The sequence below is a fragment of the Hippoglossus hippoglossus genome, chromosome 23 (assembly GCF_009819705.1).
Source record: "Hippoglossus hippoglossus isolate fHipHip1 chromosome 23, fHipHip1.pri, whole genome shotgun sequence".
Taxonomy (NCBI): Eukaryota; Metazoa; Chordata; class Actinopteri; order Pleuronectiformes; family Pleuronectidae; genus Hippoglossus; species Hippoglossus hippoglossus.
Genome location: NC_047173.1, coordinates 15257697 through 15280482, shown reverse-complemented (window position 1 = coordinate 15280482; position 22786 = coordinate 15257697). Strand labels below are relative to the sequence as shown.

General features: G+C 44.0%; 2 protein-coding genes across 9 annotated transcripts in view; one reads left to right on the top strand and one right to left on the bottom strand.

Annotated features, from left to right (window-relative positions):
• Window positions 1-117: 117 nt before the first annotated feature.
• syt10 (synaptotagmin X) lies at window positions 118-8481 on the bottom strand. 6 transcript variants are annotated; one of them, XM_034577959.1, is made up of 8 exons: window positions 8140-8481; window positions 7073-7466; window positions 4194-4755; window positions 2672-2792; window positions 2197-2368; window positions 1709-1838; window positions 355-455; window positions 156-254 (listed from the first exon to the last, which is right to left on the bottom strand). In XM_034577959.1, the coding sequence occupies exons 1-7, from the start codon at window positions 8339-8341 to the stop codon at window positions 375-377; spliced, it is 1662 nt and encodes a 553-aa protein (XP_034433850.1). In that variant the 5' UTR covers window positions 8342-8481; the 3' UTR covers window positions 156-254; window positions 355-374. The 6 variants fall into 6 exon arrangements, with proteins under 6 accessions (XP_034433852.1, XP_034433851.1, XP_034433850.1 ...); XM_034577962.1 differs by having other exon boundaries at window positions 8155-8481; XM_034577958.1 differs by having other exon boundaries at window positions 7073-7633; window positions 8155-8332.
• The window catches only part of LOC117757121 (liprin-beta-1-like), a 62476-nt gene continuing 39850 nt past the window's right edge, over window positions 161-22786 (top strand). For 2 of the 3 annotated variants that reach the window (XM_034577907.1, XM_034577906.1), the window contains exon 1: window positions 19321-19358. In XM_034577907.1, the coding sequence (XP_034433798.1) occupies window positions 19336-19358 (23 nt within the window). In that variant the 5' untranslated portion in view covers window positions 19321-19335. Of the gene's footprint in view, window positions 262-19320; window positions 19359-22786 lie in introns of those variants that run through there. The other variant, XM_034577909.1, reaches the window with a different exon arrangement.

Genomic DNA, 22786 nt, shown 5'->3' with positions numbered 1-22786 from the left:
TGAGTGAATACACACAGTTTCATCACAACCTTTGTTTTTTTTCCACAGGTAAGAAACATGTTGGAATGGATTCAGTTTTTTTCTGCACAACGTGATCACAATAGGCAACACAGCTTTGCAGCAGCTCTAAGCAAACGTCTGTTCTCTCTCACAGTCCCGTTATCACTCTACCTGTGGCCGTCTCACGGTGTCTGCGGCGGTTTGGGGGAAGGACACGACCCTTGACTCTCAAAGCTCGCTGCTCTTCCGGGCCACTGCAACGTAAAATGTCACACAACACATTCAAGTTTGACGGAGCCATTAGACATACGGTTTGGAAAGTGAACAGGTATTTCTCTTGTGCTGCGGACGCACTGTGATCATGGGCAAACAGATCATTTCAGCCCAGTGGTGTCAGATCGCATGAGCAGATTACGGCCGAGGGAGCCGGATGCAGGTTTAATATGAGACTCCCTCTGGAAAGAAGCACAATCTTAAACAGGGGCTGTACAGCAAACGCATTTCCTTTGTCAGATACTCTTGAGTTATGTCAAAATATTGTCAGGATTGTCCCCAAAATGGTCGAAGTAGGAATTAGAGCCAATACAGAAAATTCGGATCTATCGGACGATATATGTATTCAAAAAAGTTGCTATGTTTCCTAAGACTCTAGTAGGAATCATACTTTTATTTTGCCCCATATGCAGGTTGGAAATAAGTTCGACTTAGTCTCGAGTTCAGACATGTGATCCCAAACTGACGCGTGCACCCATCTCCTTCCCTGACTCTTTACCTCGGAGTCCTTCTCTGTCCTCTGACTCTTTACCTTTCTGCCACCGCTCACAGCATGTGGGCCATTGTTTCCACTTAATTTTGCCTATGATCACAGTTTTTTTACATAAAGACGTTTTACCACTGAAGATGAGTAATCACCTGTGTTTTCCTATTCGTCAGGTGGTGGGGGGGGGCGGTTTCGGCAAAAGAGGAAAAAACATGGATAACATGAAAAATGTGAAAACTACTGTGAACGACGTGAAAAAAGATCTGCCTCTGTCAAATGATAAAAAAAAGGAACCTAATAATTTTTAAATTGACTTTTTTCACACATGGTATTTCGTTTTGATAATGAAATTTTCACCGATACATCAAAGAGTTAGGTTTTTAAAATATTGTAAGAAGTTTGCAAAGCTGGTAACTTCTCTATGAGCACTGGACTTACGACTCTAAATCATGAAATCATCCGTTTTGTCTTTTAAAATATTTCTATATTTGTACGTTCCTGGATTTTCTCTTTAAAATAAAAGCGAATTGAGCAAAAAACGTGATTTAATAAATCTAAATGCATTGTTTTGACTCTATTTTGATGAAGCTGGTGTTGTGTGGGATATATATTGAATCCAGAATAGATAATAATAAGTACAGGAGATCATTTAGAGGCCAGATGTTTTACTTAAAAGACCTTAATTACCCACAATGCTCTCAGAGTAGAAAAGGAAAAGGCTTTTTTTTTATGAAGCTAGTTACTTCTTGTTGATAGCTGCCTGACTTGTGTATCATGGGATAGTGTGTGCACCAGAATGGGATGATCTGATTTGTTGTTGCCTTACATCGCAGTTTTTTCGTTGTCACATTCAGGAGCTCCTAGAATGCTCTGTAAATATGAGTTCTTTGAGACTGTGGGGGAGGTGGGGGGGGAGTGAAGGGATGGAGGACGACAACATCACTGTACCTCTCCCAGCGCGTGCCAGTGTGTGATGGGCTTCCGTGGATACGCCAACATTTCGTTCCAGTGATCCCGTCCAAGGCCCTCGGCGTCCGGCCCGGCGCGACACACACCGATCACCTCATTGTGTCCAACCCTGTTAGCAGCAAAACACACACACACACACACACACACACACACATTAGCACAGATTTAGATGCACATAGTTATGTGTCCTGTAGTCCGGGTACAGATACACAAAGAATGACTGTGCTGATTAAATAAATGTGTTATTCACTGGGTTTTTAGATGAGAAGAAAAAGTCTTGGAATGTAGCTGGAGGCTCGTCAAGGTCGAGCCTGAACCAGGAGAAAGAACTAACTGACCTCAATTTCACAAACTAATTAAATGTGTTTCAAAGCTTTTTCTTCCGTTATCATGTCCCTAAAAATCCTAAACCTAAAACAAATGAGGACATCCAGCGAACAGTTTGTACGTCTCCAGCTTGGACTCACCGATCGTAATCCATCACCATGATGGACAAGCTGACTTGTTCCACGTTCTCGGGGGGGATGTCGAAGATGATCGCCTCGTTGTACACGGGGTTGAGCGTGCTCTTCTTGGTCGTTGTTTTCCGCTTCTTCAACCTCCGTCCGTCGCAGATCAGATACACCTTGACATACGGATCTGAGAGACACAGTTCGTTGATATTGCCGTTAAATGGGAGGATTTAATAAAGAACTAAATGTTCAGGGGTGAGCAGTTGAATGTCAGAGAAACAGAAAATACAAACGGCTTCCTTCCGAGTGAAGCTTGTGCTCTTATCGCACTTCTCTCCCGCTCACACTTGTTCTCAGTGGCCTCCCCGTATCTCTTCTCCCCCATTTCCATTCTAAGTGGACACCCACTGTCTGTTTTCAACTAAGTCTGAGTTATGGCTCAGGTTGAGCGTTTGAAGCGAGCCACATTTTATCCGCCGTCGGGGGTTACCTGAAGAGCCTGTGATGTCCATGGCTTTGAGGTTTCTGCATTTGATGACTGTCAGGGTCATTCTCCCCGCTGTGGGGAGGTAGCACAGCGAGTACATGATCTCTCCGAGGTCCACGCTCTCCTGAGGAACACGAAATCAAAACTCAATTGAATGCATTTTGTACATTTTTAAATGAATTGACTACTTATGTGATTAAAACTGCCAAAGCAATGTTAAGTAAACTAACAATCATAAAAACTATTGCTGTTTGTGTTTTATGTGGAGAAACATTCGACTCCTGTGATAAAATGAACTAGTTGGACTATAAACAGTTTATGAAGGAAGACTAAGAAAGATGGCAGAGCAGCGAACACAGCTTGAGTTTGGGCATCAGTACATTTTTATATTTAAGTCAAAAACATCATGTTGGCTTCAAAAACAATGTTGGGTTGGTGGATTTTCTTCGCATTTGTGCAACGTTTTGTCTAAAACTACTTTTTTCAAAGGTGTCATGTCTGTATTGTAACTTCTATGACTATGATAAGACTAATAGATTATTTCCCCATCAATATGCATTGGAAATATCACATTTCTGGCCAAACACTACACGTGAACTTGAATCTCCAGGATAAACCTTTTTTAAAAGCATCCCCATTCAATTCAACTGTCACCTGTACATCATGACATTGAAGTTTTCCTCTTTGAGATGCCTGGAAATGTAACTTTTCATATCCATGGTAATATTATACACACTTATGTGCTATAGATGAACACACATCAGGTATAAATACCATGTTGTTGAGAGGGGACCTTCAGTATTCTTTAATCTACATCTAAATACTAGACATTTGAATAAAGGTCATTTTTTAATGTAAGTCTACTATAGATTTCCATGAAATTAACAATGTCGCACAGACTATGTGTTAATAACTTGATGAATGCCATCAAACTCAATTAAGGAAATAAAGATTCATATCTGGTGAGGTTCTGAACTGAATAAATAGTTGTGTTGTTAATTTATCTTACAGGAGTTAATGTGAACCTGAAAACAAAGACTGTTTATCACCCTGATATAAATCATAATTAAAGCAGAGGCTCGTGTTTATGTAGGAGTGAAATGTGTTTGTGTGGGCTAGTGTGTTACATATGACACTGGTGTTTACATGACATAACCGTGTAAAGCCTGGTTTGTTTAACTACTTTGGAGATTTCTCACGATTTGGTATTTTTACTCTCATTTGCTATATTTACGTGGAGAATACCCAGCAAGTTTTCGGAAAATAACGCGTGTGGGTGTTTGGCTGCTGAAACGCATTTCCCACAGCCGTTGAATTATGCAGCGTGCTCCACCTGCCACTTCTTCTAACTGTTGACGAATTCGGGCTCTTAGGAGTGATTCAGACAAATACCTCCTGTTAAGACCTTTTCAGAATCAGTACAAGTGCCCCCTTCACTGGGGATTTGTAGGAAGTTTGCTACATGGCGAGAGTGTCCTCGCGTGTGTGAGGATCTGGCAGCGTGCGAGTGTGAACGCCGACTCACTGTAGTTGCTGCATGAATATCCTTCCACACCACCGCCTCCCTGGAAAGATCAGAGAGTTCAAAGAGGTTGTCCACCACCACCTCGCCGATCATGTCGTGGCTGGTGAAGCGGTCAAAGTCGTACACGCTGAAGTGCAGCTTGCGGTTGCAAATCTCGTCGTACACGACGGGGAAACAGAAGGTCTCGTCGAACATGGGGTTCAGATTCTTGCGGTGGACACGCGTCTGGAACTTCTTCTTCCTCTCCGGCAGCAGGTAGATCTTCACGTACGGGTCGGAGGTGCCCGTGAAGTCCTTGGCCGGCAGCTCCAAGGCCTTGAGGATCCTCACCACCAGAGCCTGGTCCTCGTAGTCGTAGCGCAGCGAGAAGCTCAGCTTCCCGCACGTCTCCATGGGCTCAGTGGCCTCGCCCTCCGAGTCCACAGACTTCTGCTTGTACAGTTCAGGTTTTATTCTTCCGATGCTCACTGTCGAAGACTGGCGGAGAGGCACGGCGTCCATGCTGAAGTCAACGCTGGTGACATTCATCTGACGAGGCAGGTGGCGCCTGAATGAATTGTGCCTGTTGAGAAGGGAAGAGGGCATCTGGTAAATGTCTCGAGTGTCAGTGTTACGCATGAGTGGCTTTGTTATGATGGGCGCTAATGGTTTGTCAGGAGAGGGTACATCTGAAAAAGCATGAGGAATAATAATGTGGAGCTTATGGAACTTGTTTTGACATATTGCCGTCTGGAAGAGGAGCTCACACATGGTTCCTGGTGGTTTGTTTTGTTTTTCAGGGAAGAAACACAGAAATCTAGATTAGAACAACCAGCGGATGTTCAGATAATCTAGTTCCACATAACCAGAGGCCTCAGGTGGCTGTTGCGCCCTCTATGGGTCACTCCCAAGACATGTACCAGTGATGACTCTTTGAGGCGTATCTTTCAATTTGCTTAATGCATGTAGACATGTTTTAAATGACCTGGACAAACACAGGATGTACATATCTGTTCCGTGAGCTTGGTAACGAGGGTTATTATTCTTAAAATCAAGACTACACAGAAGATTCAACCTACTGCTGTTTCTCCTCCTTGAGAGAACATCATAAAACCACATGTGGTCGAATAGAAAGGTTTCCTCCTTTTTTGTCACCTCTGAAAAAGGAAAAATTCAGCATTCAGATTTGAAGCTCTTATTAAAAACAATTACCCCTGAATGCGGCAAATTCCTGAGGTTTACATCTTTTGAGGGGAAAACCGCCGTTGTGTTTGACTTGCCAATGTTGTCACCTAGCAACTGGCCCTCCTCCCCGTCCGACAGTCAGACAATCACAGCGATCTGACAGCTGAGGCACAAATGATACGGTTCCGAAAGAACAGCTGCAAATTGTAGTCTAGACGCAAAACTATTGTCACATAACAAAACATCGAAATTTGATTGAAATGCAACTAAAACTAACTGATCAGATCGGCTGCAGCTATTTGCTCTGCGGCTCCTCGTGGGTTGTGTGGCCAGCTTTAAAGTATATATTCATATGCACTGATCCCATCCTGCTCAGAAAAGTCTCCAGAATAATCTCACAGACAATAAAAAAAATGATGCTCAGCCCATTAAAGCTATTTGGATAATTGGTTTAGTGACATATCTCAAAATCTAAATGCTTGCTAGATCCATCCCCTCACAAAGCAGATGTCTTAACATGGGGTAGAAGACTGTGGCTCATCCGACAGGAACAAAAAACAAAGTATTGACTAATGCAGACGACTGTGGGGACTGCGTTTTATTCCACAGCCATCTGCATTATTCAACAGCTAAGATTAGTTATTTGTCTTCATCTTACAATGAAGTAAAAATCAATTATTTATGAGTTGTGGACTGTTGTTTATCCAAATAAAACACTATGTGTATATACTGGGCTGTAGGAAAATACATTTTTCACCCTTTTCTTACCTTTTGTGCACAACATGATTAATCGTCCCTCAGTTAACTGCCCTGTCATTAAAGAGCATTTCTATAAACCCATCAATGAATGTTTAAAAGAGAGAATCTGGATAGAAATTGGTTAAGAACATCTACCATCTCTTTGTTGTAGTTTCATTAGGTTTTAAGTTGCATTCCTCTTGAACTCAGATTGACCCTAAACGTTAAAAATCACGAGTCCCTGTCAGAAGAGTGGGTGGAAGGACTGAGAAAGTAGCAGGCGCTGTCATCTTTCACCTGGCCTCTCTGTTTCCCTGGTGGGCGTGTTACTCACCACGACCTTGGACTCGATATCATTTAATTAACGAGGCCCAACGATAAACCAAAGCAAGTGTCAGTAACGGCTTCTTCTTCTTCTGAGAAACCGAGCGCAGCTGCGTGGCGTGTGTCACCAGAAACCAAACCTTCCACCGCTGACAGCTCCCACCCCACAGCACTGCTTATTATGGACGTTCTACTTTAATCACTGCTCTAGAAAACAAAGAGAAGCAAGAGCTGATTGTTTAATCACTGTGGTTGCTTCCCGTCGTTACCATGGCAGCGTGACTTGTGATTATAGGTTTCAAACCGAAGCAGAGAGTTGTGCCACGGCCCCCAGTTGACGAGCCTATACTGGAGGTGGTGTTTTTTTTTTTCCAGTCAGACATAGTGAAAGACACAATTTGATGTGGGCGACAGCGTTTCAAGGTCGCCGGCCAGTTCATGATGCTCAACGTGACACGTGCCAGACCAGCTCCAGGGCTGCGGCCACACTGTCACCAACTGCCAGGAGGTTTTTTTTTTTCGTGTAGGCATCAGTTTTGTATCGTAGGGGTCAGGAAAACAAACTGAAGTGGGTTACAAAATTGCTGTCATTACACTGTGATTGTAGGCAGATGAATAGGCCCAGTGGAGTGGTTATGCAGGGGGTCATGTACCTGGAGGAGGAGGTGGGCTCTGTGGTCTGTCTCTGGATCTTAGCTTGCTGGGTGAGCTTCTCCCTCAGGGCCGTCTGCACCTCGGCAGGGATGTCCGGGGACGTCTGGCTGATCTTCATGGCCGCCTCCAGGAGCTTGACCGTGCTCCGTCCGCCCACCTTCACTTCTGGCGGGCGCTTCTTCTCCACCTCTGGCGCTTTGCACTCGGTGATCGGCGGGGAGTTGGGTGGAGGCGCCTCGGGGAAGCCCACGTGGAGACCATTTTCAGCGTGGGCTGACAGAGCTTTGCTCCTCCAGATGGGCCAGCACAGCTTCCAAAAGACAAAGAGAGAGACTACCAACAGGGCGAGGCCACAGAAACCTACGACCACGGCAAGCAGACTAATAGAGATGTCTACACGTAACCATGGAGAGACCAGTAGAGGAGGACAGAGGAGGAGACAAGAAAAAGGGGGACAGGAGAGGCAAGCGAGGGACAAAATATGACGGACAAACATGCAAGGGAGAAAGAGAAAACAGGAGAGAAAGCAAGCTGTAAGAAAGAGGGGGCAGCATGTGCACCTGTTTGATAAAGCAGGACAATATAAAGTCATTTAAAACCACAGTAGAGGAACCAGCAGCATTAAAGAGAAACACATGTTCATGCCTGAAGAGACGGAAAAACAATCTGGTGCTTCCATCTGCTCCTGAACATCTCCTCTTCTCTCTCATATTTAGACGTAGAGTTTATCATAATGTAAGTTTAATGCAGGAACTCGCTGATAAATCATATTGCAAAGAGAAGAAACTAGAGAAGGACGTGTTTAATTTGTCTTCAGTGAGACATCCACCTCTGTGTCTCATCCACCTGTTGCTGCTCCATCAGTCTGAGCTGCAGCAAGATGCGCAACAGGTAGAACATAAAAAAAACACTTCACCGCGTAAAGACACGTTGCGCAAAAAGCAAAGTTTTAACAGGTGAGAGGTAAAGTGAAGATTTATCCAACTGCTCAACGTCTTCATTTCAACAAAGTGTGGAATTCAAGGGAATTAGATTTTAAAAAAAAGAAAGACTTTTTTCCATTTACCTGCGTGTCCTTTACCTGGTATGTTGCTCTCCAGGGGGAATATATCCGAGCATTTCTCCCGGTCGACGTGGCCCGTGAGACAAAGTTCCGTCACGATCTGCAGAGCCCTCTGGCACAAGGTGATGCTGTCCTCCGCCCGGACACTCATGTCTCTCCTGTTAAGCCATTGCACGCCGGAGGAGCCGGGGGGACGGTGGTTCATCTGGGCACCGGTTACGCGCCGCGCTGTGCAGCCTGTGCGCGGAAGACAGCGGCGAGGCGCGCTGCGTCCTGATCCATATCCAGTGCGCGCGACGAGCAGCGGCGACTGGCCAGCCCAACCCTCCGCGCGGCCAATGGCTGTGCGCATCCCCCCCCCCCCCCCACGAGAGGGAGCGACGACCTGTCTGTGTCCCCGCCTTTAGTCCAACACACGCTGGGCTATCGACTCCACTCCTGCCTGCCCCCCCCACCACCCCCAACAGGGTTTGTCCCCGGTGACACTGAATACCACAGTCCTGCACAATAACCCCCCCTCCTCACGTTTATATTCCCACCTGTCAAGCAGATGGAGTTTGGATTTAACCCCAACAGCAAATTGTAAACTCCAATAGACGGAATGTATTTGTATATTTGTACATTTCTATATATTTGATGGAGTATTTATTGTCTATACTTGTGTATCTGCTATTTAGCTGCATTATACTACATCACTACCTTAATACAGATGTATTTTTGCTCACATAGTTACATTAATATTTGAACAATTCATTAAATAAGGTGTTCATGGCTGTTGAATATTCTTTTTTTGATTTATTTGATGAGTCAGAAAACAGCACAATAAATATGGTTGTTTTTTTGTCCACTTCTTTAACATTGTGAGATCGAGCATCTTTCAACATTTCTCGTTGATTTCCCAGAGGATTATTCATGGGTCATGATTTTTAAAAGACATGTTTATATCATCAACATCATCCAAATAATAATGTGGATCTAATGTGTGAATTTAAATGTTGTTTCATAGTTTCCCCAGTTTCCCCTGTTTCCCTAAACTCAGCATCACTTGACTTGTCAGTCAGTCTCTCAGCAGTAAGTGATCTGCCTCTCCTACGTTTTTTTAAATGTGTTGGAGAACAGAATAAAAAAACACCACATCTATCTGACTCCGGAAGGAAGCGTCTCCACGACACATTCAAAAGGTCACGCTTCTTTAATACCAGCTGCAGAACACGAAGATCCAAACATTAACAGCCGTTAAACAGGAAAAAATAATTCATTCCATTATGAAAAACGGTGTTGAAGTTCAAGGATTTTCCATCACTGATGCAACAAAGGCGACTGTGTTGCCTCCGCTGCAGGAGCCCAGTCCTTCTGCAGCTCCTTTTCACAGCAGATTTCCATTATGCGCTGTCCGTGCCAGCAGGGGGGCACACAGCCACAGCCGAGGGAAACTGGAAATTGTGTTGGGGGGGAAAGAGAGAGAAGAACAACAGATGCAGTGAAGGTGTGCAGAGGGTGAGTCAGAATCGTGGACTCTTGGTTTCTAGACAGCATTTGTCCTGCAGGAAAAAATGACCAAAAAAGGGAGATGAGTCATACCAGGATTAAATAAACAATCCAAACACAGCCATGCTATAAACAAGACGGCGATAAATGATTATAATCTCCACCGAGGAGGTTATAGGCTTTCAGCCGTGTCTTGTTTGTTTAATTTAATTTTTTAGCAGGACTACACAAAAAGTACCAAAAACTATTTCCCTCAAATTTGGTGGAGAGATGAGTCCGTGACGGAGGTAAGTGCTCTGTTGAGAGTGCTCTCTGTTTTGTTACTGAACAAACTGCCGGGCATTCGCGAGGTGGATGGGAAGTTTGATATTTCACTTTTCTTCGAAAAAGTAATCTACGTGGAAAGTGTAAAAAACTCTACTAGCTACTAGCTCGGCTTAAGACTTTTGAAGTAGTTTTAAGAAGACAAATGATGTAAACACACAAAGTAATGACACTTTAAATTGGGTCTGACTACCTAGATTTACATTCTCTATTTAAAACTCCCCACTTTCCCCATGAAGGAAGTTGTCTCACACGTTTCAGTAACACGCCCCCAACGACATCTTCAAGTGAGGAACCCAGGAGCAGAAAGCTGTTTGACCTCCACAGTGGGAAGTTCAGCAGCAGAAGGGCCAAACAATCGATTGCTAAACGGAAGTGGAGTCGGCTCAGCAGACCCGTTTCAGTCCCCTGCAATTGGTGTGAATCCCATGTGCATGGAGACAGCAGTTTGGCTGTGTGGACTGAAATGTAATCATTTGATGGGACAATGCGCTGAAGGACAATTAAGACCTGCTCCTGGTCCTGGAAGCTGCCTGTGGAACAAATAATGGAACTCAGTAGAGCGATACCTCCACCAAGAAACAGTCCCCTTACATTCAAACTCTTTAAGATACATATAAATTACAGGTTTCTAGCAGTATCTCTTACCGTACAGAGCCTGAAAAAGCCTACACCCTTATGAAACCACATGAAGATCTATATCCTATCTAGCTAGATCCAGATTTGTATTTGGATCGGCACCAAATTGCACATATTCATAGATATAAGTCACCTAAATATACCTGATTTTAATCAAGATCCATGAATTATTCTATGGGAAATCCTTAAAAATACGCCCTAAGAAACGAGAGTGACACTCAATAGTGTGTCGCTCTACTCATAGATCATCAGTTCTCTAAATGTGCCTGATTTTTATCATCAAGATCCATGAAATATTCCTTGAGAAACTGAATAATATCTCATCCTAACCTCCATGGAAACCCGTGAAGTGGTTTAAGCGTTATCCTGCTGACTAACAAACTAACCAGTGGACAGGGGTGAGGTTTACTTCCTCGGTGGAGGTAATCCTGGTGAAGCTCAGTATCTATAACAGGCCCCAAGCTGAATATTGTACCAACAATTTAGCCAAAACACTTCTGGGTATTTGACTCAATTGGTGCATCTCCCGCTCCGAGAGTGTTTTGTTTCCCATGGTGCATTAGTCCCGGCCCCAGCTCTTCTGTGGCGAGGGCTGTGAATCCAGCGGGGGACAGCGGCACGTGTATTGTCAGTAAACTGTCTGGGAGATTGCCTTTGCCTCCGAGTTAATTTCCTCAGCTTGTGTCTGGAGTAGCATTGTGGAGAGAAAAGGAAATAGAGTTTTCCAGCCACCAGGGGTTTGTGGTGCAAGCTGCAGGAGAATCAGCGGATACTGATACTGATGGCGGTTACAGGTTTCTAATTGGTGAACGCTGAAAGGAGGGAGTGCTGGATGATGAAAGGTTAGTGTGTGATTAATGCCGACTTGTAAACACAACAGTAATCACTGCCCCGCACCACCTGGATTTTCATTAAGCCTCAAAAACACAAAGAAAGAAGCAACAAAATGTAGAAACTCCAACTGTGACGATGAGCAAAATACGAATTTAAATGACTGACGCTGTTCTTTTGTCACATTTCAGGACAAACGGCAATAAGAAATCCTTAAAAATCAAAATCTGTACCTTCCAAAACAACCTGTGCGTTGTATTTATACATTTACATAAACCCGGCCTCCTCCATGTTAGTATTTCTGTCAATGTAGCTACTTCTTATCACACTGATGTATGCCCAAGTGTTTTTTATTGATAAATCTGTTATTTGATGCTATAAAAACGGGATGAAACATCATTATTGATATCTGAGACTCATATTGGTCAAGTGCTTGTGTTAATGTGACCTTGATAGCTTGGCTCGACGCCACGATCACAACCGATCACAACTGTCTCTGCCTCCACATGCCCACATGGCACCTGCATCACCGCGATTTCACCTTCATCTTTTGCCAAAAGGAGGACCGTCTATCTTTATTTTTACAGTCTACGCTCCAATCCATGACCGCAATTACTCCCTGAAGTATTACAGCCCAACCCGGGGTCCCTCTCCAGCACCGCTCCGTTTATCTCTGAGCTCGAACCTCAACAAACGGCGTCCGCCTCAGATCAGAAAACTGTTTTTCTTTTCTCTTTCTTTAAACGGCACCAATCTGTGAGAGTTTCAGGAGGTGATGAGAACTGATGACTTCCTGCCGATCGGAACCAAAAACACTTATGTCTCTTTCCTGAGAGCAATTTCAAATGACATTTCAGCTGTTTGATTTGGAGATTTCTTTTTTTTATTTACGAGCTGTGGAAACCACCTGAGACCAAAAGGCTTTTTACGAGCAGTAAAACATCTTACAAGTCCTTCGAGGATACTGTTACTGGGGGAGGCGCCGAGTTTTCGTGTTTAAGATTCTCCCATAAACACGTTTTCTCCTCTGTTACTTTCTAGTCGTTTAATTGAGAATTCAAATACTTTCAGAATGGGCATCCTTCATCTCTTATGCATTGTTACGTCTCCGATTCTTATATCAGACGACTGATTAGACACTTAGAAAATCAAAAGGTAATTAGTCCTTAGCAGACAAAATTATCTTTACAGATAGATTCACAGAGATAATATCCCTCTGAATCTTGATGAAAGAAATCAGGGATAATTAGAGAGCTGATATTATTTAGTGTGTGAAATTTGGTGCAGCTCGATGTGGACTGTTGGGCGTTGGCGAAGCTTTTCCATTTCTAGTTTGTAACAAAGCTCCGTTGCTCTTTTGATAAAATATGTTTTTATTATATATCAATCCAGCTGACTTATATTTTACTGTCTCATCTTTAGGCTTCGACGATTTCGTTTTAATTTAAATTTCCTGACAATATTTTTTATATTACAAACTGCGTAGTAGTTGTGTTTGGCTCATATCACGCTTTCCACACACGGCCGATACTCATCAGAAAATAAGTGGATGTCGGTGTGAGAGGACAGAACCAAACAGATTCATAAGGTTCGAGAGGCCAAACAGAACAAAAAACTGAAAAGATCTTTTGATAAAACGTTAATACAGTAAATTCGGTCATTTGAGAAAAAATGTGGATTTTGTGAGTAAAATTGTTGAAGCACTGAACTTGGTAACAGAGTCTGAGAATGTCAAATGTCAGGGTAAATGTCAGCGGAGTGGCCACAGAACCGGCGTGGAAGGTGCTCACATCTCAGAGGTTACAACATGTTCAGCTTCTCTTATTGACACATGAGAGAGTAAACAGCAGCACAGTGGAAAGTTACTGTGGATCCCCGCAGAGTCGATGTTAGACCAAACTGTCAGGGTTTAATATTTTCCAGTGCGTAGTTTCCACCATTTCCAAGGTGTTTTCAGTTATTTAGTATCTCCTCCTGTTTCATGTTTTCACACTCCGTGTTCTGTTTCGTGTTTTATTTTGTAGTCTCTGTTGCTTGTGTGTTCTTTCTTCACTTCCTGTCTGTGATTGTCTGCACCAGTCCTCATGTGTTACACCTGTGTCAAATTGCCCCTGCCTTTCCTGTGTGTCTGTATTTAAGCCTCGGTTCTTCCCTTTGTCCTTGTCGGATCGTCGTCGTATGTCTCTTGTCGTATGTGTTCTCGTGTCTACCCGTATACCCGTCCTAATCTCCTGTCCTGTCCTCCTGTCCGGATCTCCTGCCCTGCTATCCTTGTACTTCTGTATCCCGTGTCTCCTGAGCCTCTGCACCTCTGCACCCCCCGTGTAAGCTTCCTGTATTTTCTCCCTTTGTGCTCCCAGTTTTGTTTGTTTAAGACTCGTTTCCCTTGTATTAAAATTACACTTTAAGTTTAAACTCTGCGTCTGGGTCCAACTGCCCCCCACACCGTGACACAAACACTGGTTCCAGGCCAAAAGACGCCATTTACCATCTCCAGTGTTATGATGCCGGTATCATGAGCGGCGGCGGAGGAGTGCTACGGCGACAAAAACATGATTTAAGGAGCCGACCTGTCACATTGGGCTGACATTAACGGAGCCAGCGAGTGAGGAACGATTTAATAATTAACATTCATGAGCGGGAACGTGGGGGGGCTTCCATCACGCTGTGCCGCTGCCGAAAAACAAAACGCAGCCGGCACAACACCCAGATTACAGCCCTAATTGGTTATTTTGGAGACAATCATCAGAAATCTGAATGCCTCGGCACAATTTAGGGGAAGAAAGACCATCTGCTGAGATCGTCTGCGAGAAAATCACACAAAAATAACACGGGGGTCACACAGGGTTTGTGTCTCGAGGGCCGGGTTTAAGTTTGTCGACTTGTGGAATAAAGATTCATTTGTTGCTGAACAGTTTAATGACCCCCTGGCTGCCCTCGTGGCAAACTCCTAAAAACAGTGGTTTGTGTTAATTATTCTCCCAGTGCTCGAAGCTGGGATTTGTCGCCTGTGAGTGCCGATGATAATGTGTCCACCCCCCCCCCCCCCAGAGAGAGGAGCCTCCATGCTCAATATATTCTTGAAATGAGAAGACACTGAGCCATTTTAATACAATTTAAATTCACTCCCCGAGGATCTGAAAGGTACAAATTGTGAAGTATCTTAAAGGAGACATATTAGGCTTTTTGTTATATGTGTAAAATCTGCAAAGCAAACACAAAAACGCAGTAAAGGGAGTTTCTCTCCTGCACAGGAAACACTCGAGCTGCAGCGATGTTATTTTCCAAAAAGCTCCGTTGTGATTTAAAGTATAAACGGGCTCAAACACGATGGTGCACCGGGAGTTCTATTGTTGATTTGTTTTTTCCCCATGTCACATGTTTCATTTTAATAAAACATGCGACCAGCAGTGTTTGTTTATGGCCTCACACAGAGCAGTTCAGCCCCGGTAAGTGAGTCAACACCACAAATTCACCGTGTTGCAGGAGGGTGACACACATTTACCAGCCTCCCGTGAAAGAAGTGCTTAAAGAGATATGTTTCATTTCCCCTCGTGGTGCCGCTCTGATTTAATCATGGATTTTTTTCTAATGGCTCTGTGGTTTAATTAGGCCATTTAAAGGTTAACTGCCAGGTCCGCGCCCACAACCACGACGGTCAAGCATCTTTCTCAACCGTGCTCCCGCTGCAACGGTCCTATCGGCTCCACCTGTGACTGCAGAAAACCTTTATTTCAACCGTAAACCTTTATATAAACAATTACCCAGCATGTGTTCTCTCTCTGGTGCTAACGCATTAGACTCTACGAGGCAGGTTTCTGCAGAGATACTTCACCTTGTGGCAAACGCTCGAATCCAACAATGATTCAATCTTTAGATTCAATCTCCTTTCTCTCTTATTAAAATACAATATGTAGTCTGCTGCCACTAACATGGAGGAGGCAGGGTTTATGACATATACTGCAGCCAGCCACAAGGGGCACATTTCACATTCACTGTGTTGAAGATGTTTACCACAGTTTTATTGATATTCCTGAGACATCTGTATTTTAAAGTGCATGTTTAGTCCTTTAACGTGACAGTGTCGTGTTCACACAGCATGTTAATTAGGATTTATATCACAGTTAGTATTTTTATTTATGGAGAAGGACATTCTCCATATCAAAACTAAACGTTATCGTAGCTCGTGCACGCCGGACGCAGGATGGAATAAACAGGAGCCGATCTTGGGCGCTCTTCATCTCTGTTTCACGCCGGCGAGCACACATACTCTCAGCACGGATGCACTCGGATAAGTGGTGACTGATCACGCTGAGAGCGCCTCACTGGGATGTTCGGAACAATTACCTCTGCCTCGCTGCCACTCAGGACCCCTCAGGTGAAGTCATTAACTTAACCAGAGGCTGCTCACTACAGTCACAATTAATTCACATTAACAGTGGCGCTCTGGCCCCCGGGGGCCATCTGGATTCATGGCTCCACTTACACTCATTACTGGACAAGGCAAGGTCCTCGATTTGGCAACTTTTCCTGTGTCCCTGTTGCTCGGCAGCTGCTCGGCAGGAAGGTTCTTTTGTGAAGGCAGCTCGACAAAAGAAAAGGTTTGTGTTTATTGGCTGGTGAACGACAGGGATCTTTAAAATCAAAAAGCGAGCGATTTGCTTCACGTTGCCTCTTCAAAAAAGTCTTAAAAGTCCATGTGAGGAGGGTCCAGGTCTCACAGATGTGTTTCAGTATTGTCTTTAACAAGCCCCTGAAGTGTCGTCTGCGGTGAGCCTGTGAATCCAGCTCTCTGATTAGCAGCTCGGAGGCGACCACGTTCTCTTATGCCAACATATATTTTGTGTTTCCTTCGGTCTGACCTCATTTGACAGTGTTATGGCCCATTTTGTGCTGTTGTAATATGTATCTTCATATTACTTGAAGGGAAATCCTCTTCTCCGCTCCATGAGCTTTGTTGATTTAATGCATGATTAGATCAAAGAGCATCACAGGCACAAACTGAGTAAAACCAGGACATATTGTTCCTTTTCTTTGCTTTCAAACGTAATTTCCTGCTTTTCAATGGGGGCTGATTTTCATTGTTTTTTTTACTGTACATTCAGTTTGAAACAGCGAATCTGACCTCAGGACACTGTAATCATCATAATCAATGTGCTGCCAGCAATCATTTCTCTGATTAAAGGCATGGCGGCGGCGGCGGCGGCGGCGGCGATAGTATCGAGGCCGGGCTGAACTATTCGAGTGTTTTTCACTTGAGCCTCGTGTTCGCTGCAGCTTCCTGCGTTTTTAAAAGGAAAAAAGAACATCAAGACTGTCGCTCACTTGAAGCTGCTGCGGCGCGACTTTAGAATAACACATCAATTCATGACCATTTCCACACTAATAAACCTGTTCGTGCCCTTTTTCCATCCCGCACCCACAGAAATGTATGTGCTTTGCATAAAATGTATTCTATTTAATTTTGAATAATCAATAACTCAGACCAGGAGATGAAACATGTTACTGCATCATTCATGGCATTTGATTTTTTTTTCCTTTTTTTAATATCTCCTCCGCAGTGATGATTCAATTTATAAATCACCTCATGTAACCTAGACTCACACACACGCTCATACACACACACACACACACACACACACACACACACTCATACACACAGAATAACATGAGAGCTAGACTGGCACTCATACCTCCACCAAGGCTCAACAGTCTCCCTGTGAAAACACATTTAAATTGGATTTGTTCTTTTGTGTTTGGATCTGCAACAAATTCCGAACACTCATAAATATCAGCCCCCTAAACTTGGCGGATTGAAGCCAATCCCTGGGCCAACATACCACCTATCAGGGATTCGAACTGGAAACCTTCTTGCTGTGAGGCGACGGGGAAAACCACAAGACGCGCTGCGTGAAACTTCCTCCTCCAGTTGTTGCTCTTGCAATTTTCCTCTGACATTCTGCTCAAATGTTGTTATCAACCACATCATGTAACTCTGCTGTGATCAAGGTGTAAACAGAGGGATTCTGACAAACTGTTTTCATTTCTCAGCTCCCTGATTGATCAGCGACTGATTGCAGATTGGGCTTTTAAGGAGGCCGGCCCAGAGCGTTTCAGACCGAGGAGGCACAGCAGCAATGAAAACCTCTTCTATTAGACCTCCAAAATTAAAATTAGGAACCTGTAAATTGCCAAAATATGGGGTTTGTGTCTCAACAAATCCTAAAAAACTTCACATTTGACACTCAGGCCTCTCAGCAGCAAAACAAACAAGCTGGAGGTCGATGGGATGAGTGGTTGTCGAGAAAACAGAAAAATAGAAACATCTCGATCCATTAGTAGTGTGTGTGTGTGTGTGTGTGTGTCTGTGTGTGTGCGAGGGACAAATTTACGATCATTTCCACTTCTCTATCTAAAGATTACTCCGGTGCAGACGCACACAATTCAGTGTTGGTCCGTGATAGAGGTGTTGTCATGGTTACCTGGATGTCGGATGGATACCTGGCTGGACCAAAGAGACTCTCCCCACTCACACGGCTATAACTAAACCCAATATAAAGCAAACTGCAGCGTTAATCTCACTCGGCGGTGGTCGCTGCGGCTGTGGACGTTGCTGCGGCTGTGGAGAGAGCGCGTGTCACTCAAGTGGAGAAACTCTGAGATCCTCTGGAGAGGAGGTTGACGGCGTGCGAAGATAAACGGCGTGATAACCTCACATCTGTCAAAAGACGGGCATTTATTCTTCCTCTTTTTAAGGAGCCCTTGAACTGACAAAATACTGTTTCGTCGATATCTAATTTGTTTGTGTAGATGTGTGTCTTGGTTTAAACATTGAATTACGATTTATCCTTCCATCATTTCCTGAGATAAACAACTTGTTCAGCTTGTCCCCCGATTCAGAAACGACAATAACTTATTTGCTCGTTTACTGCAGCCACGTGCTCCTCTCTTCCCCGAGTAGCTGGAGACAAATCTCATGAGACGGGAGCAGACGAGACACATAATCCCCCCATAAAGTCACAAAGGCCTCGCCGTCTTTATTAGAATCCCGAGGTGCGTTTAACCGAAATCAAAAGCGAAGACAAACAGGGCTGGAGAGAGAGGAGTATTGAGCTACTTGCACCCCCATCGTCTGTGTCTGCGAACATTGGGTGACCTATTCTTAAACCACCGCCCACGCACCGAGCACAGGCTTGAATGAATGACGGGCTCTTCATCCTCTGCAGCCTCAAAGTGTTTTGTGTTTTTTTTTCCCAAGGTTATTAAAAGAGACAGAGAGGAACAGCGGTGGTTGTGGTCGTTAACAAAAAGGCAAGGCTGCGGTGGCGGTTGCATAACTGTGGATAGGTGGCGCCTTATGTAACACATGTTGCGCAGCACCTGCTGTGATGGACACGCGTGATACCAGAATCATCTTCCCTCTCGGACTCTGAATTTAATTCCTCAATGTCCGTGTGGCTCGTATCTGATAAAATAACCTTTTTACTTAAGGTCATGAAAACGTTTCCCCCGCCTGTTGTCTGCAGGTATTTCTCTCAGTTTGTTTTTCTGCTCCAGCAATAAGCATAAATTTAAGGACAAAAACAAAGCATCACTTAAAATCCCCATAGTCTACATCTTAGGCTGTGATACAAGTTCATCCTTCTATTCTACTTTAATTCTTTATTTAATCATTTAATTACATACGCAAATAGTCCCCTTTTAAAACCACACTGAAATTCACTAGATCCAGATTCTAATTTCATAAATGTCAGTCCCCTAATTATGCCTGATCCGGATTTTCCTTTTTTTAAAGATATTTTTAAATTTGCTTTCATTGACAGAACAGTTAGTCTAAAGGAGAGAATGGGGAAGACATGCTGCAAAGGGCCGGGTCGGAACCAAACCTGCAGAAGAACTCGGATTTTATCAAGAACCATGAATTATTCCCTGGTAAAGAGGTGAAAATGTTTCAGTAATGTTAAAGTAAGTGAAAATAGAAAAACTCCTGCACCCTCCCCTTGGTCCCGATCTTTCTTGGCTCATGTCTCATCCTTCCACACAGTTTTGTGGAAGTCTATCCAGCAGTTGTTTCATAATCCTGCTGAAAAACAAAAGAAACAAAACAAACCTTGGCCGTTGTAATTAACTACGAACGGTGGAGCCTGAGAGTCTGAAACGAGTTCAGCGGTGTCAGCAGATGTGTTGATTTTGCTTGTAAGGAAGTGACATTTTTCTGGAAGCCAGCCTCCGAAATAAACACCGAAAAAGTCAATTAATCCGTCAAAATCCAGCCTCCTTACAAAAATCACCTGTTGATTCTCTCTTGCCTTTAGAAAAGCACCGTGTGGGAAACAAGCTCACAAAGGACACAGCAGATAAAACCCAGCATCCTGTCTTGGCCCTCGCAGGCGATGATGCTATCAGGCCCGTCTGCACCCTCTGTACGGGTGAGCCTCGGAGATAGGGCGCCCACAGGGAGACGCGGCTCATCGGCACATCACCTGGGACAAAAGGTCAAAGCAGCAGGAAGGGATAACACTGTTGTGTAATCATCAGAGCTAACAGAGATGCCGCCTCGCGCTCTCGCTCTATCTTCCTTCTATCGGACAGGATTATGGAGATGGTAATGGTTTCAGGGAATGGACGGGGCAGGGAGGCTAAAGCCGGCAATCGAGGTTGTCAGCCGGCCCTCCTTTATTTTCACGTTCAGGCTTTTTAGGATGTGGAGATTTGAGAAGTGGAGGAACCGAAATAGAAAGGAGGCAAGGAGAGGAAAAGTGCCCGAGCTGTGAGAGTCACTGAAGGTTAGATAGATGTCGAAAATAGGACGTATGCACTCTCTGACTCCCCTTAGTTTGAAAAGAGAATGTATTGTTCCTAATAATTGTTTATAACGTCACAAATTACATCATTATTCTACTTTTGTGATGATATAGAGCAAAAACTTCAGGAAAAACACATCTTATATCATACATCCATAACCCTATTTGTTCTAAATAATAACCATGGAGCGAAATACTAAACTTTCCTGTGGGTGTCATGTGAGAAGGTGTCTGTCACCTGTAATTGTGCTCTGGGTTTCCTTGGCCGCTTCCAACTTCCTTTTCCCACCGTTTTTTCGAACTGTTCCCTCACGGCAGCAGTAAATAACGAGGGAGTGACTTTCAGCTGCTCGGGCGAACGTGTGAACTCAAAGCTGCATCTCAACTCGGTGCTGTAATTGACCTGCTTCAGTTATGAAGTACCTCGCACTCTTTTTCAAACCATATTTTTAAGGACAATTTCAGGACGACAGATTTGTGGGATTCCAACAAACACATCGTAACTGTGCACATGAAAATGAGCCACTCGACGATTCCCCCTCCCTTTGCTCCTCGGGGCCTCTTGTGGAGAGACCGAGCACTTGACGATTCTCGATTACAGCGGTTACACAAGTGGGTGAAGAGCAGCTTCTTGGGAGACTCTCATTCGTTGCTCACTTGAATCTGAAACCAGAAACACCGCACTCAACCGAACTGTACGGAGACAGACGATAAGGTCTATTGACAGCTTGATTGATCGGTTGATTATTGTTCTTCTGCTCCTCGGGCAAATCTCCCTCCTTTTTCAAGTCTCTATGGTCAATAATCCGTCTGTCAACTCGTTGCTCTGCGTTCTGGGATTGCGTTGTGTCCTCAAGTTAAAATGACGTTGACTCTGGGAAGCAAAACGCTTTGTCCTGAGTGGAATCTTGCTTGTTTCTCTCCCTGATCGCTCGGCACGAGGCTGTCACTCTGCCATCCAGCCTGAACGCTCTCTTTGAATTTGCCTCAAAAGCCGCAAAGTGCTCCGAAGCCGCTGTGCGAAATTAACGAAATGATGGATTTAATACGCTGATTACTTCTCCGCCATCAGTGGGGCAATGCTAGCAGTTTTACACTCTGCTGCACACTCTGCAGGAAAAAAAGGCGTTTGAGGGGGAAGGGGCTCAGTTTGAAGCCCTGGCCTCGCTTCTCGTCAGACAGGTGAGCAGAGGCGGCCATTAAATATCTCATTAAATATCTGAATATGGCCTCGGGCAGAGATCCGCGACGGATCAAGACATTTAGTCCCTTCAGAATGACAATGTCTTTGCTTTATGGCCCCGGCAGTTCAACCCAGAAATAGCCTTCGTGGTATTTGTATGGTACAGCGCACATTATAGATCGGAGCTATTGTCGTGACATTTCTTTTTCTGTCAGATTGAAATGAGCCCGGGACCTCTGGCAATCCATGGACCGACATATGGTTATTATCCGCAAAACACATTTCTCACTATAAATCTCTATTTATTTTCACTTAAATATCACTATAGGTATTTATTTCAATAGAATAAATACAACTGTTTATTAAAGAAGCTGCTGGTATAGCTCTGGACGTACAGCAGCAGAGATCCTTTTAATTCAGCCTGATGAATTAGATTAAAACGTCACATTAGGGTGGATGAGATAAACCTGCTGCTCTTGGCTGCTCTGAGCTCGTCCTTCTCTCCTGGATGCTGTTGCTTTGTCCTGATCCAGTTCAATGTGACTTTGGCTGAAGCTCACCTCACTGGCGGGGGGTTGATAGAAAAAAAGTTTGCTTGATCATGTTTGTTGTTGTTTTAGTTTTATGTGCATATGTGAATTCTCTCTGCGAGGCTTTTTGTTTTCTTCTGTCCATCCTGGAACGAAGGCTTCCTTTGGCCCGTCGGTGTGGGGGTGTTTGTTGTGTTTACGCTCTCGCCGCTGCACGCTGACACGTTTGCTTTTTTTTTTCCTGAATTACCATGAAAACACAGCCTCAGGTTGTTACAGCTGCTCTGAGCCGTGTATCCACTTGCATGAATCGATATGTGTGCTTGATTTATCCTCTTGCTTATAGCCAAATTATTTCATTTTTCACCGTGATTTATTCCTGCTAATTAGCCGAGTGTGGAGTCGTTGCTTTGTGTTGTGTGCACCAGCTGTGTGTTGGCTGCTGTTATGAGGACAGACGCTGGAAATTCACATGCCAAATTTTACATTTGCTTCGGTTTTACATTTTATGGCTTTATAAGTAAAAAGCGGAAGTATATTTTAAACCGTGGGTAAAATGCAGCCGGATCCAATCAGAATAGAATAATTGTGTCCAGCATCATTATGTGTGCAGATGTTCCCATGATACTGAGGCAGGTGCTGAATAAACATGAATTATATTCCCCAAGTACCAAATTTAACATTTGTTATGCAGAGTAATGATTAATATAAATAAATAAGGAAGTGATTATTTAAAATGTGAAATATTACCAATGGGAAACTGAAGGCGTGGATAGGACGAGAGGTCCTGCACTGAATTCTTTACATGCTTTTTTATTAAGTAAATACATAGAGCCTAACTAAAGATGGAA